Source organism: Apostichopus japonicus, chromosome 2 (assembly GCF_037975245.1).
Source record: "Apostichopus japonicus isolate 1M-3 chromosome 2, ASM3797524v1, whole genome shotgun sequence".
NCBI classification, from domain to species: domain Eukaryota; kingdom Metazoa; phylum Echinodermata; class Holothuroidea; order Aspidochirotida; family Stichopodidae; genus Apostichopus; species Apostichopus japonicus.
The window spans coordinates 16704610-16719687 of NC_092562.1; the positions used below are offsets into that span (position 1 = coordinate 16704610).

General features: G+C 37.2%; 1 protein-coding gene across 15 annotated transcripts in view; it reads right to left on the bottom strand.

The window, feature by feature from the left end:
- The window catches only part of LOC139980087 (dual specificity protein phosphatase CDC14AB-like), a 50772-nt gene extending 39788 nt beyond the window's left edge, over positions 1 to 10984 (bottom strand). For 14 of the 15 annotated variants that reach the window (XM_071991520.1, XM_071991574.1, XM_071991512.1 and 11 more), the window contains exons 1-4: positions 10837 to 10984; positions 7625 to 7832; positions 6626 to 6716; positions 4353 to 4428 (exon numbers count right to left, since the gene is read on the bottom strand). In XM_071991520.1, the coding sequence (XP_071847621.1) occupies positions 4353 to 4428; positions 6626 to 6716; positions 7625 to 7730 (273 nt within the window). In that variant the 5' untranslated portion in view covers positions 7731 to 7832; positions 10837 to 10984. Of the gene's footprint in view, positions 1 to 4352; positions 4429 to 6625; positions 6717 to 7624; positions 7833 to 10797 lie in introns of all 15 variants that reach the window. The other variant, XM_071991470.1, reaches the window with a different exon arrangement.
- Positions 10985 to 15078: the final 4094 nt, after the last annotated feature.

A 15078-nucleotide genomic window follows, 5' to 3' on the forward strand; every position in this document is an offset into this window, starting at 1 on the left:
TTTAGTTACAGTACTTATGTATGCATAAAGAGTAGTTAACCATTTGACATGTACTGTGAGTCTATGTGTAATCTACAAATATTTAGGTGAACTTCGAGTTTATTTTGTGCATATTAACTTGTATGCTAGAATCTTAATGACACACAGTATTATAACTACAGTATTACAGTCCTTACTTAGTACTGCATGCATGTCAGTTTATATGCACAGCTATCGTCACATTAAAACTACAGTACTGTAGGCCATACCAAAAAATTGCGAATTCTGACAAGTTGAGGTTCCACTCCCCATTCAGTCTTGCCAAGATACTTCCTACAGTTCTAGTTAAGTATACCACTTTACTACAAGTGTCCTCAAGGTACTGTGCTTAACAAAGTCAGTGTCATTTACAGGATTTACTTTATGTAGGCCCTACATATATGTAAACCAAAGACAAATGTAGAACAGTTTATACTGTAACTGCAGAGAATAATTTATCTGGTAGCGCACTGCAAAATGTTACTGCATAGTACTACTGTACTGTAAATGTACTGTAAATGTATTGTACATACATGTAGTACATATATACAGCACAGTAGAACTGTACATGTACTACATGAACAGTTCTACTGTACTGTACATGTACAGTACTGTACAGTATTACTGTACACATGTGTATGCAAAATGGTTAAATAGCTGTATAAGTGCAAAGATTAAATAACAGTTTTTGTACATGTGTAAATGTATGTGGGGCTGACATTTCAATCCTAGCAGGATCTTCTTCAGAGGCTGCATGACAAGTAACAGAAAATACAAGGGAAAAAACAAACACCGTTTGTACTTACACAGAAACCAAATATTTTAATTTGTAATTTATACAGTAAACAAAATCCAACTTTGAACTCTAAATTATACCCTGCAATTAATGTTCGGAATACTGTATTTATATGTATGCGTGTATGTATGGATGCAAATGTATGTACTACATGTATGTATGTGTGCGTGTCTGTATGTATGTAGACTAAAGTACAGTAGTCAGTATATACTGTACTGTACAGTAATTTACAAAGCAGTATGTCGGTACACACCGTACATTGATATACTGAATTGTGCACGGAATAAACAAACATTACTTTCGCGAGGCGAATCAACCAAGCACATTGATTTGAAAATGAAATTTATGAGAAGGCAACATGAAAATTCTGTACATAGAGTACTGAATGCTTGAATAGTATATCCAGTATACACTGTAGTAGCGGTTATCCAGTTTATACTGTAGTAACGGTGCAGAGAATGTACAGTAACATGTTACAGTACAAACAAAAAATTAAGCATAACTGGTGAATACAGGTCTGCACTGACCTTTATTTCTTTACATAATTTTGCTCAGATATTCACAAAAAGTAATTAGGTCAATCCATGCCAAATCAACAGATTTTTGGGTCGATTCCACTGTGTATACAAATCTGCATAACTGTGCAAAGTAAGGCTAGAAAAGGCCCCTATCTCATTTTCTGCTATTTAATCACTTGTTACGAAAAATTGAGACCGTCAATTTTCCTAAAAATTAGAGCTCTAATTTAGAAGACTAATCACATGTCTTCCACAATATTTGCATTTTCAGACATAAAATACTTTACATTTATGCAAAAGATGCCTTCAAACTGGAGGGCAAATTTAGGGCTCTTAAAATGCAACCTGGATTTGGTTGCTAGCCGTATTCTAGCAACCAAAAAGTTTTAAAAAGTTGTTGTGCCCAAATTCATCCTTTGAGACATGTGGCAAGACACAATATCAATTTCAGGCGATTCTAACGTGGAGGCCTCTCTTGATTTGCTATGGATTGACCCAATTAGCAGAATTATATATGGAAGGTCAGTTTGAGTAATCAGTTACAGTATGTTTATTGCCTCAACCTTGTAGATAGCTGTAGTAGCTAATAGTTAATATTTTGAATCTATTTTCAATTTTGTAACAAAACAGTGGGCTATAAACTAGGCTTCCAGTTTGTATATACCGCACAATAGCAGTTTACAGATCAATGCATTTCCCAAGACACTGCAAGGCAGAGCCCAGATAAATTGTCTAAGTTACACAGTTTTCAGATTCATTAGAGCGCACATACAGTAGATACTTCCATTGTAAAGAATTAACTCTCCAATATCAGGCATGATATTATAATATTCCAGTGTTTAAAATTTGCAGAGACTAGCATGAGGCTGTATGCTATATTGTGTCAGTACTTAGCTGTGTTACTGCACACAGTTTTACAGATTAGTATATATTTCAAGTTTTCATTATTACAATATATGCAGGACAAACATCATTTTAATACATGTATGCTTTACTGCATTTAAAAGTGCATACATACAGTAGCACAGTACCATAGGGAACAGAAACCAGATATTTACAGTATATCAACATTAACAAGCTTTGAACTTTATCATGCAGCATGCGTTTGCTTTCAAGAATGGAGAAATTAAGAAAGCTCTTAATTTCGTAATAATATCTTCCGAGGTCTCTCAACAAAACAGCTTGATTCAAGTGATACCATTTACAATCACTCAAAACAAGGAAGAAAGGTACTTTAGCCTTGGGAAATATAGCACAGGAAATGAACCTTAGGCATGAAATGATGGCGCAGTGAAGAAGAAAAATGAAGATTCGGGCAATGACCAGGCTACGTTCTGTCCCTTTATAAGATACATCCCCATTGACATGTATACCAACGTTCACGCACTTAATAGGGAGGGATGTAACTGACAAATTTAAGGTTTAAGATGTCCATGAGGACCTTGACACAGTTTGTCATGTACACCAGTCGGCATAAAGTAATGAATCAGTGTACGTACTGTACAGGTACATACAGTGTACAGTACACAGTTAAACTATACAGCACGACGGTTAAGGGTTGTAAAACTTCACAATGTCTGCAATTTGCTGCAAATTACATTACATTCTATCTCTGAGGGCCCCACTGTATCTTCTTTATTGACTGGAAAGCAAATAAAACATGTATATACTTTGTATACTGTACAGTACAGTACTGTGCATTACAATGCACTTAATAAAGCATTAAGTATATATACTGTGTATATACAGTACTTTAATACCGTAACAGAGCAGTGTAAATATGCACAGTGTTTATATGGCAGACACACAGGTATATATATACTTTGTCTGAACATCTAATTTTCCATATTTAACCGCCATTGTTAGTAAATTACGTCATTACATCCTTATTTTGGAGGCTACGTTAACACTGTAAACTGTACAGTTTACCTGTAAACAGAATGATGCACTGGGGCATATTCAAGTTGAAAAGCACCAAATTAATCAGATCATGCACACAGTAATTGTTATAAACCAGAGCTTTGTTTAGTTACTTTCTCCGCCCACCAATCACCATAGCAACATCCTATGTATTATGATTACTAAACACGTAACTGACACACTATACTTTAAAACAGCACAGACATACAGTACATTCCTCCTTTTCTTGGCCTCTGAATTCTAAAGAAAAAAATGGCAATATCTTTAAGTTCCTTTGAACAGTAATTTATTCATTGGTCAACCTATACTTTAACTCGTATAAATTTTGTTTTTTTAATTAACAAAAACACTTGGGTAACAGTGTTTTTTAAAAGTTTTTCAAAGACACAGAACTGCCCTCTTGAAAAAAAGCGTCTTTCCAGGGCTTAGAATTTACACTTAAAAATATGGGAAATGCTTCACAAGTAGCGTAAAATGTATTCAAACTTTGGACATTCTTGCACCGAAGGTGTCTTTGGCTGAAGTGCTACTGTACTTTATCTGGAATATTCAGACTCTTTACTGTATAGTAAGCACAGCACAACCGTACTGATTTCTGAATGCCCAAGTTTTGTCATTTCATTGACTCTCGATTACAAAAATCCAGAGGAAATAAAACTCTCTTTTGTCAAATTTGGATTAATCACATGTACACGCAGTTATCAGGAATTTTACATAAAATGATGTGTAAATACTGTACTAGAGTAAGATGTGTTAAACAGCTATGGTATCATTACTCTATGTTTGTAACCATAACGACAGCTTAATTAATTTAATGTCTGATTAAAATACGTGCTGTAAAAAAAAAGAAAATTCTTTAAACACACACATACAGCACATGACTTGCTTGTTCCAAGTTACTGTGCACAATCTTAAAATTTCCATTTTAAATAATGTACTGTTTACAAACTTGAATAATTTTTTTTTTAACACTCCCACACACAGAGTTGCCAGAGTATGAACCTCACTTTGTTGCATCCTGTAGTCAGTTCAGGATTATTTTAAATAATGCTACATTTTATGTAAACACTTCAGAAGTATAAATATAGGGAACACTTTACCTTGAGTTTCTTGTTTAGTTTACAGCAGTAACGGTACAAGTTGGCCAGATTGAGAGGGCCAAAGTCTGCGTAGAAGCTGAAAGGCAAAATAACAATATATAAATAAACTAAATAAACCAGAATGATAGAAGGTGTAGGAGATCGTGCCCGTACATTCTAATTAGCTCACCTAGTGAGGAATTGGCTGGAGGATGAAGGGTTTGTTGATGCTGTCCCTCATGTAACAGCATGTTGGATAAAATTTGTGGTTATACGTGCAGAACAGTCGGTACTAAGAGATGTCTTAACTTGAGGAAGGATAAACTGTGGGATACAAAACATTTCTTTATGTACAGAATTACTTTTGAAATTCAGAAATTTATATCGTCTCCATAACAGCACCTTGATTAAACTGACACCTTGTTCGAACTGGCAAGTCAGTGACTGGCCTTAATAATTTCCTGAGCTGATAATTTTAAAAGTACCTTGCTTGGATTGCACTGTTACAAATGACAAACAGAAGGATAAATATTTTGCAGTGAACTGCAATATATACTTCACATCAACCGTCTTTTTTTACTGTATCTTTCTTTTTTTAAAAGCTATTCCTCTTGCTGTTTTCTCTGCACGATAAACGTGCCAAAAATCCACTTTGACTCAAAACACTGTTGGATTGAGCCCGATCCTTGATGCACTCAAACTTCTATGGCTTGACAACATAAACAGTGCACCCATGCCCAACATCTGCGTCGTCGAGTGAATATGTGAATGTTACTTGCAAGAATAACATATATCCAAGGACAGGAAGCATGTTTCCAAACTGTTCAAAGTCGGCATCTTGTGCAACGTACAGTATAGTACTTAACCTATGTCATGTAGAAAATGCCCCAGCTGCCCAGCATACCTACAGCATTCATTTATGAAACATCTATCATATATATTCTATATTTTCTGTAGAGAGCTGTTCATACAAACTTATTTTCCTTCCATAGTCCTAGCCAATACCATCCTACTGTTGTAACAGTACCTAGACTTGTTTTTAGCAAGTTGCATATGCCTCAATCTTAATAGCTTGCAATCAATATTTGAACTTGAATGTGTAAAAATAAGTTGGCCTGACATTTCGATCCAGCAGGATCTTCTTTAAACTTGGCTAGCACGATCTTCTTCAAAGGCTAAATGCAAAGGCTACAGTAAATGCTAAAAGGCTAAACTTGAATATATGTGAACATTGCATGTGTTGAAGAGACAATATCAATGCTGTAAGTAAATATTACACTAGATACAATGCAGCAAGCACAACTGAAATTTACGTTACTTTAACAAGTAAAACTTAAACACAGTCTTGTGTACAGATTAATCCAGTTAGCCAATGCTGGACTATAGAAAAGGAGGCTTAAAGATTTCTAAAGCCAAGTGACTCCAATCCATGAAAGCCAAAATTGATCAATTGACTGTTACATACTAAATAAAACTCACCTTGGATTAATTAGTGAACAATTAATAGTCACAGCCTGACTTTGTTAACAATATCTTAGAACCAGTGCTGAGAGTGTTTATTGACTAGTACATATATGTACTGAACTTGCATTATGATCTTGGCTCTCTCCTTAAAAAGGGAGCCCAGACGCTACAGTATATGACAAAAAGTTCATTGCTTTCCAATCCATTTGGTTTGTGAGCTTGCCTCTGTTTGACTGATCGATCTATGTTCAGGTACTGTACATGTACAGTACAATATATATTAAAAATTCATTGCTTTTTAGTACTTGCTCGTCAAACTTTTTAAATCCAAAGCATTCTAGAGACTGAGTACAACGCTATTTTGCTTCAAATTTTAATCGACTGAAAACACTGTATACATATTTTAGTGATGTTTCCAAACCGTTATCAGTATGTACACAAAATTAAACATTTTGATGTGATGAACTTAGAAAAATGTGCACATGTATACGGTTGTGCCATCAAGTCTTTCCATGTAATGACCTGAAAAAAAGTCACGGTTCCTTTTTTTAATTGTTAATTTCCATCCAATTACCAATTGACACAGATTGAGACACTGTCGGTGTGAATGAATATGTAGCTCCTGATGCTCTTAGACACACATGTACTGTACACGTATATGTGTGCATGAAATGTACTGTAGTCCACACACAGTACATATGAATACTCAATTCATGACTGGGTACCTACTTTTCTCAATAGGTGAATGGGTACTAACTTTTCATATGAATACTCAATTGATGACTGGGTACCTACTTTTCACATATATCATTAGATGAATGGATACTCACTTTTCATATACATACTCTTCATCTATACAAAAGTAATGGGTATTTGATGTACTCCTTGGTTTTGTCCTCAAGGTAGCAAAATACAATCGATCTAAAAAAGGAGAAGAAATTAACATGAGTATACTGACTGTGACACACGAATATAGAGGTTTTAAACTTACATGTTACACTATACTCAACTAAACTGCATTCTCTGGCAGTGAATTATTTACAATCTGACTTTGGATACTGTACAAGGCCATTAAGGGGAGACTGGTTAGTCCCTGAAAAATCATGATCTGTTACAATTGATCAACCCAAAAATGACCTCGGAAATGATGAAAAAGCATGCTGTATAGTATAAATGTGTGGGACACAAAATGTTCTGTATTTTACTAAGGTTACATATTACAAACAACTGTGTACATGCAATTTTCTAAACGCAGTAAGTGCGGCCATAAGGGTTTATTCGCTACAGAGACAGTACAGTATATAGTTACTATAGATTGAAGGGCATTCAAGTCACTTGTGTTCTTGCCATGTAACCTGACTCAGTCAAAGTGAGCATATGTACGCAAAATGCACCTTTTACTAGTTTGCACGAAATATTTGAAACCAGAGAGAACAACTGCCTACAAAAGCTTCATAAGTCTCTGTCCATCCCACTTATAGTAAAGTACAGATACATACTATATAAAACAATGGTACTACATTCCATTTTACACTCCACGGTTGTTGATAAACTGAACAAATACAAAAGAAAAGTACAGCTCTGTATGGTTTGCTTCAGTGCAGTAAATACCACACTGTTTGGGAAAAGGGTTCAAGTTAAATGAATTAAACCACAATACGAAATAATAACACGTTCAACCAGCATGGGAAAGCATGTGGACCGGTTTGACAAAAAATCTTAGTTCTATAAGCAGAAATTAAGTAAGTGAGTCAGGCTGCAAGTTTAAAGAGGGAGAAGAGCAGAGAGCTCTAAGTTTATAATTTATGTAAAACGAAGGCTTTTCTCACCTTTTATAATTTCTGACGCACTGAGTAGTTCATTTTCAGCATTGGACATCATCTTCTTCCTAGGTTTTCCTGATAAAGACTGTTGGATTTCATCGGAAAACACCATCACCACTGCTGCTCTCAAAGGATTTATAAAAGGTAGCCAACTGTCTGGTTGTAATGCGGTGGTTTCAGAATGACTGTATTTACTGTTTCACTTCAGACTGACCTGCAACGAAAAACAGTACAGTAGTGTCTACCTGTCAGAGTCGTAATCAGACTTATACATCGGGGGGGTGGTCATTTTGGTTACTTTTTCAATCTGCCCCTATTCCCAAACACTTGAAACCCAATGGCAACTGTACTGTTGTTATGAATGTTTCTTCACCCAAATTGAACAGTTTATTCCTGACTCCCATCCGACGCTAAAACTGTCGAAGGGATAGTCCAAATAAAACTAAAATTATATGGTGGACTTTAGAGGCTTCAGAGCTTTTAAATCGGCCAAGATTTTAGCCATGATGTAAACTTATATTAAAATGTTCAATATACTGCATATGATATTGACTGATATAATATTAATTGGATGGGTAGAAATTATTCAAGACGGTAATAGCTCACTCAAAATAGAAGCTAATTCTAGGGTGGCCTAGTCAAAATCCGTGGCACTGTGACAGTAGCTAGTAATACAATACAAACAATACGATGGTGTCACGGTGTGATACCAGTTTGAAGTTTAAAGCAGGTTTTTCTGTTACACAACCTGCGTCAAATTTAGAGAATTTACCAGCCAAATCGAGTGAATGAAGGCCAAACACATTTTTGTTTGATTTCTGCCCGGGCTGTATATAGTATGTAGCCTTTAATTCAATAGTTTGCATTCCTTTGCAAGAGGGTTACTCAGATAGTATGTAGGTTGTCGGAGTAGATAGCTTTTCAAAAGTGTGGGGGGCAAAAGGCTTAAGTATACTGCTACACTTATAAAATCTATGTTTGGTCATAAATGAAAATGAGATATAGTATATATTCCAATTTCCAAACTTTGTGTGAGATCTTTTTGGGGGGGAGGGGGGAGGGGGGATGGGGACGATCGCCCCCATAGCCCTTCCTGGCTACGCGCTTGAAAAAAGTCACTATTGTCTTAGCTGATAACCATGTGTGCTGTTCTCATACTGTTTACAGCACATATAATGTATCATTCACACTTTGTCTAGAAAAGCCTAGATGTATTTTCTTTGTAATTGGATGATTGTTTTTTCAGTAAAATTTGTTATTTGCAAATTCAAATTTAGAATATGGATAAACTTAAAAATATCAAAAATGGTATATGGATGGGAATTTGACAATTGTGTTAGAACTCTTAGATTCGTCCTTTCAATTGTTTTGTCTGATTATAGTTTTCATTTTGGTCTGGACTATTCTTTCAACAGTAGTACAGTACAGTTTAAGCGTCATTGTCTATGACTTGTTGCGAGGAGCTATGGTTTGGTGGAAAACTATTCAAAGTTACTGGTAAGAAGAAATGATACTGATCATTTGGGTTTTCACCGCGACTAAGGCTGTTTCCGATACTGCACGAGGGGAAATTTGCCACCTGACACTTAGTTTGCACCAAAATATGACAATTTATTAATTGTACTCAAATAATTGTTCAGGAATCAAAATTAATAGTTACAAACAATTGTGCAATTACATGTTCTTAATGGTGTAAGTAGAATGTTCACATATTGATTTTTGGAGCTACGGGCAGTCTGTAGTTCGAAGGCAGCATTCTTATCCCCCATAATAAGCACACCAAATTCAATCAAGTGCCATAAAATCTTACAAACATGTGCAAACTCCAAAAGGAAATTTTCTTCTTGACTTTGGTTAGGGCTACAGAAATGACCTCAGCAATGTTTGGAGAAGTATATACATAAATTAATAAAATAGGCTATTATGTCAGATACTATTTTTTGTCAAACAATAAAACAGCCATTTTGTTGCAGGAAATCCAGTAGCATGATATTGACACTGACCACCTTGTGTTGACATCGAGGGTTAGTTACCAGATACACTGTACATTTAAAAAGAGGGTTGCACTTTGGGGGCCTCTCGGTTTTTCGGTGGTACTATGTTTCAAGGAGGATCGTCAAATGCATCAGTTTAGAACACCTCTACTACAAACAAACTGTCTTTTGTCCAAGATAAAAATCCAATGAAAAAAGAAGCTTGAAGGTATATGAAAGGCTCATTAATTATCACAAATCCAATAAATAAAGAAACTTAAAGGTACATGAAAGGCTCATTCATTACTAAGTATAAAGAGATGTTTGCATTTAAATTACAGACTATGAATTAATGTATGATCTGGGGTGCCTTTAAAGTCTGTTGGTAGAACTCGTAAACAATCACTGTTTACGTTCAAGGCGTTTCTAGGAACGAAAGCCCAAACTGGTAAACATGAAATTATTCAGGGCCCGTTGTTCAAATTCAAGGGTATTTCCAGGATATTAACGAAAATCTGGGGACACTTTTAACTTGGGGACAGCACATGAAAACCAGGGACTGTCCCCTGAAATCGGTGATATCTGGTCCCCTTATATGCTACAATGATCAGGATGTAGAATTAGTGTGCCAGAAAGCCCAGCTGAGCTGAAAACCCCCACATTTTGGCCTATTCTTATTTCTAGCAGCAATAATAATTAATATTATTAAAAACTGTGTGGCAAAAGTTGGGAGCGGCTGTGGGTGTTGTGAACTTGTAAGGAATAATTACTAGGGTTTACTAAATATCATATAGCCTACGTTATGCCTACACAGTTATCCAACAATTTCACCAGCCCTTGTGTTGCGTGTGTTTAGTATTTTACATTGACGCAGTCAGATTGTACATGTACAGACGGTAATATTACTAGTAAGAGTACGACTATATTACTAATGTACTGTAGCCTAGCTCTAGTTATACAGGCATTGTGAGGTACCATACTGTATGCACAAGCTCGCATATACGTAGACCTATGCACTATATGCCTATGTAAACTAACGTTAAATCGACGTGACTTGGGTAATGTACTGGCAACTGGTAAACAAATGTTACAATCGTTTTGGAGAATTGCTTTAAAAGAAACAGCTCTTCGTTACTTTCGAATGCCATAGATACCTGACTTATTATCTAAGTATCATATATAAAACATTAATATTTACTGTCTTACCTAAATCTGTCCTAAAACCTTACATAATTGCATACTCACTGGTTTTTCGGTTTATCCGTTTCAGAGTTCAAACATTGGTGTGAATTAAATGTATTTTGATCACGTGCTTTGGAAGTGCCAATAGCTGTGTTTGTTTTCGTTAGGGCCTTAGAGACTGAAAATGACGTAGTGGTAACGTAATTAGCGTGCTTAGAGACCACCTGTTGAAAATTTAAATAACAATCGGGGTTTCTCTATAAAATGATAACCCCTATGAACCATCGGAACCAGCGCAATGGTTGGCGGCTATATGTGTACAGTGGAAATGTGGAATACACTCAGCGTGTGAGATCGACTAGATTCCTATATTACCATTGCTAAATGTCTTATCACCAGCATCAGACCCGAATCTTTGCTATTAGAAAGTCTCCTTATCACTAAAAATAAGTATTAGAGGCAGAGTAAGAAGAAGAAGAAACAAAGAAGAGAAACAACTACAATTTAAAAAGTCCGAGAATTAAAGTTTAATCCTGTATTGGTGACTTTTCATGACACGATGAACGTTAGGGAAGTTCTCTAGGGGCGCAACCATCTTTTTGTACTTAATGTCTGTATGCCAAATACGGCGATATCGGGCCCACTTCGTTATAACGTTATTAAATCTCCATTAACAATAGTCTACTGAAAACCCCAATTATACGAGATATTTACGAAATAAAACTTCAAATATATCTGAAGAAAATGTTAACATGTCGGAATCTTGTACAAATTAGTCCCCGAAAGAAAAATAGAAATACTGGGCGCCTGGGATGTTATGTCGCCCAGGGGAGGAGTCATATGTGGGATGCCCCCTTTTTTTGTTGAAAAATTTCCGACTGTACACGTACGTTATATACCCCATATATATGCATGACAATCTACTGTACTAATTTTTGTAGTCTGCCAGTGCCAGAGGTGACGCATGACTCAGCCCCCCCCCCGAGTTTTCGGGGGCATTAAAGCCCCCGAAAGAACACGTGACAGTGGACCCCTGTCCTATCCTCTGTAACGTTTTCAAATGTTAGGAACGTCCCGAAATTTGGCTTACATCCGTTCTGGGGTGCCTTTGGAGACATTTTTGTTTTGGTAAGGGACCAGCAAAACGGTGCTATCTTTTCCATCATTTTGACGACTCTAGTCTTGTGTAGTTCAGTTTTAATTCTTGCCAATGTATGCGACTGTACGTGCGTAACATTTTATTTTGTCACCGTTTCGTCCCCAAATTCTTGTGGGGGCACTCTCAGGGGCGTCGGAAGCTATTTGGGATTGGTACGGCAGATCAGAGTGTGGCCATCTATCATAACTATCGGGGGGCGTTTGGTATGTCAAACTACGCTACGCGCCACCATGGTTGGCGCGTAGCTTACTGGAGAAAATTTTGAAAAAATGCCTCCCAGATTGCAGGAAATGGCACTTCCCGAGCTTAAAAACAAGACCCCTGCCATGCCAGAGTAGTCACATTTAGCCTACTTGCCGTCATCATTATTGAAAATTATTGAAAAATATACCTCCCAGATTCATTTTGGTTCTTTATTTTTTGCCATTGTTGTTTCTTAGTCCTTATTCTTTTTTCTTTTTTTTTGCGCCGTGAATATTGCACCGGCTCCGACGCCCCTGACTCTTCGGCCTGCCCCCCCCCCCCTCTCTCTATCTCTCTGGCTGCGCTACTGTTTTCCGTGCTGCATAAACGAGGACTAACATTGGGGTGTTGCGGACGTTTACAGAAGCAATTCCGTTGGGAAATAAGGATGGGGTCTAATGGCGGGCCATGACTAAGTCCTGGGCCCACCTTACTGAGGTAGCGGGCCTAAAAATGTTCAGACTGCTGCCTGACTTGAAGCATGGTCTGCTAGTTTAGTCCATACAAATCCCTTCAGGGATAATGACATTAGACAAGACATATGGTCCTATATAAGAAAACACAACATTTTCACTGAACATGATTAAATGGATGATAACTCGCTAATTAGGATCGTCGTGATGATTTCAATCGAGTAAACCTCTTACTTACAATCCAACGCTGAATGTAGCTTCAAATGGCACCGGATGTGACGTGGGGGAGAAGGTAGGGGGGGGGGGCATATATAGCACGCCAAGTACGCAAAACAATCGACTACGTGCTATTTATACCTTTCTATAGCAAAGGCAAATAACCCTTTTCTTTCCTTCCATCTACATTCTTCCTGCTGTATATGGATTTCCACATACTAAAACGTACACAGAAATAATGAAGCTGTAGTTTGGAACCTTTCCATCGAAAGAAATTTCATTTTCGATCGGTGCCAGCTATCAGGTGGTAACGCTTTAAACTAGCTGAAATCTATTTCCATGCATATTATCCATTAGCTTTTTCCATTCCTATATAGATTACATCTTTTATTATATTACGTACATCGAAGCTAATTTGACAATTTGATTGCCTGGCAATCATATGCTTTTTGAGTAAAATCCAGCAACGCAAGCTCATCTATCACACTAGTATTAACAAATTGGAAGAATCATGAGAAACAAAAAATCTTAGCTGCCACCCTCCCCGGTACGGTGCCGGCGGTACCCCCTTCACTTCCAAAATTGGCGGTAGCATGCATGCACCCTACCCTCTTGTGACTTTCAAAAGTGGAAGGAAGCATCATCCTAGAGTTTTTGTTCCTCTAACTCAGGGGTGGGCAACCTATTACCCGCGGGCCACATGCGGCCCGCCAGTGATTTTTTTGCGGCGCGTGAGATGTCTCTAGAAAAAGAAAAAAAAATCAACCTATTTACATCATCACAAAAACCCAACTAGCTACTTAGAATTTATCTGCACTAACGATGCTGTCAGGTAGGTCTAGTATCACAATTCATTATCAACTTTAATTACTGTTTTGATATATGTTTTGTGAATACAGATTAGTACACACACCTATCGCTTGAAAGTCCTCGGAATCAAAGGTTTGAAATCAACAGCAGGTCGTTGGTTAGGTGCGGCCCTGTCAATCTTTCACTCCTAAAATCATTCAAAAATGTTGCCTACCCTTGCTCTAACTGTTTGAATTGATTTGATATTCCTTCTGTGATTTCTTCAATTATTTTATAACATACAATAAAGTTAAACAGATGGAAACTAATGCATGGAAACAACGCCACCGAAACGAAAAATAGAGTGCGCTATTTCAATTGACCAATTCCATGATAACTTTTCAATGTCTAAAGAAAGCTGGCACTCAATTCGAAAATGTTCGTGAAAAGTTCATTGAGTTAACATTCAGGTCCGCCCGTCCTAGTTCAATAAATTGTTATATTGTAAAACTTTAGTTGTAAATGATCATAATTTCAGCATACATTTCATCATTTACATTATAGGACACTTTATTATTCTATGATTATGACGACCGCCCTTGGTTTCCGTATTGAAACCTCGTAGTGCAGTGCTCCATAAAAACCTCCGCCGACGACCCTCTATTCTGTTGCATACAGCATGGTTATGGTTTCTTTTGTATACCCATCAAATAGAGCAAGGGCGTAGGAACCGGGGGGGCTGGGGGCGCCAGCCCCCAGTGAAAAATGTGGAGGGGCGGAAGTATCATTCCGCCCCCCCCCCCCCCGCTTCGCAAGTCAGAAAACCCCTTTTCATTTCCAAAAGAGAAAAAAATCTCATTTGGAGCACCAAATTGCATCTAAGGCCTGGTGAAAATACAAAATTAAGTTTACAAAATGGAGTGGGTGTTGAAGTGTGCTATATTGCACCAAATTGCATCTGAGGCTACCTGGAAATGCAAAAAAAGGGGGACACCCCCTCCCCTTAGACCCCTCCCCCAGGCCGGCCATCAGTCTTCAGCCCCCCCCCCCCCCACTCAAAAGTACCTTCCTACGCCACTGAAATAGAGTGATCTTTAAAGGCATTGGTGTTCAGTGTGAAGTTATTTAAGGTAAGAAAGAGGTTGCAACACGTACCGTTTGATAACGACAGCTGGGCAAATATTGTATATTATATATGAGTGTTATAAGTTGTCAAGCTGCCTCCATAACAACAGTTCAAATATTTGGTCTCTAAGTTTAACAACCTGGCAGATAGTTACTCAAATTGCTTAGCTGCAATTGATCAAAATAAAACTGTAATTGATCAAAAAAACGACAACATCCAAGATAGTATTTCAGTTTAAAAAAAAAAATGGGGGGGGGGGGTAAGGAAGGGATTCCACGTGTTCTCCTTTATGTAAAAGGTTAAGAAAAGTAAATCTTTAGAAAAAAAACAAGAAGACAAGTCACTAACGAGAACTCAAA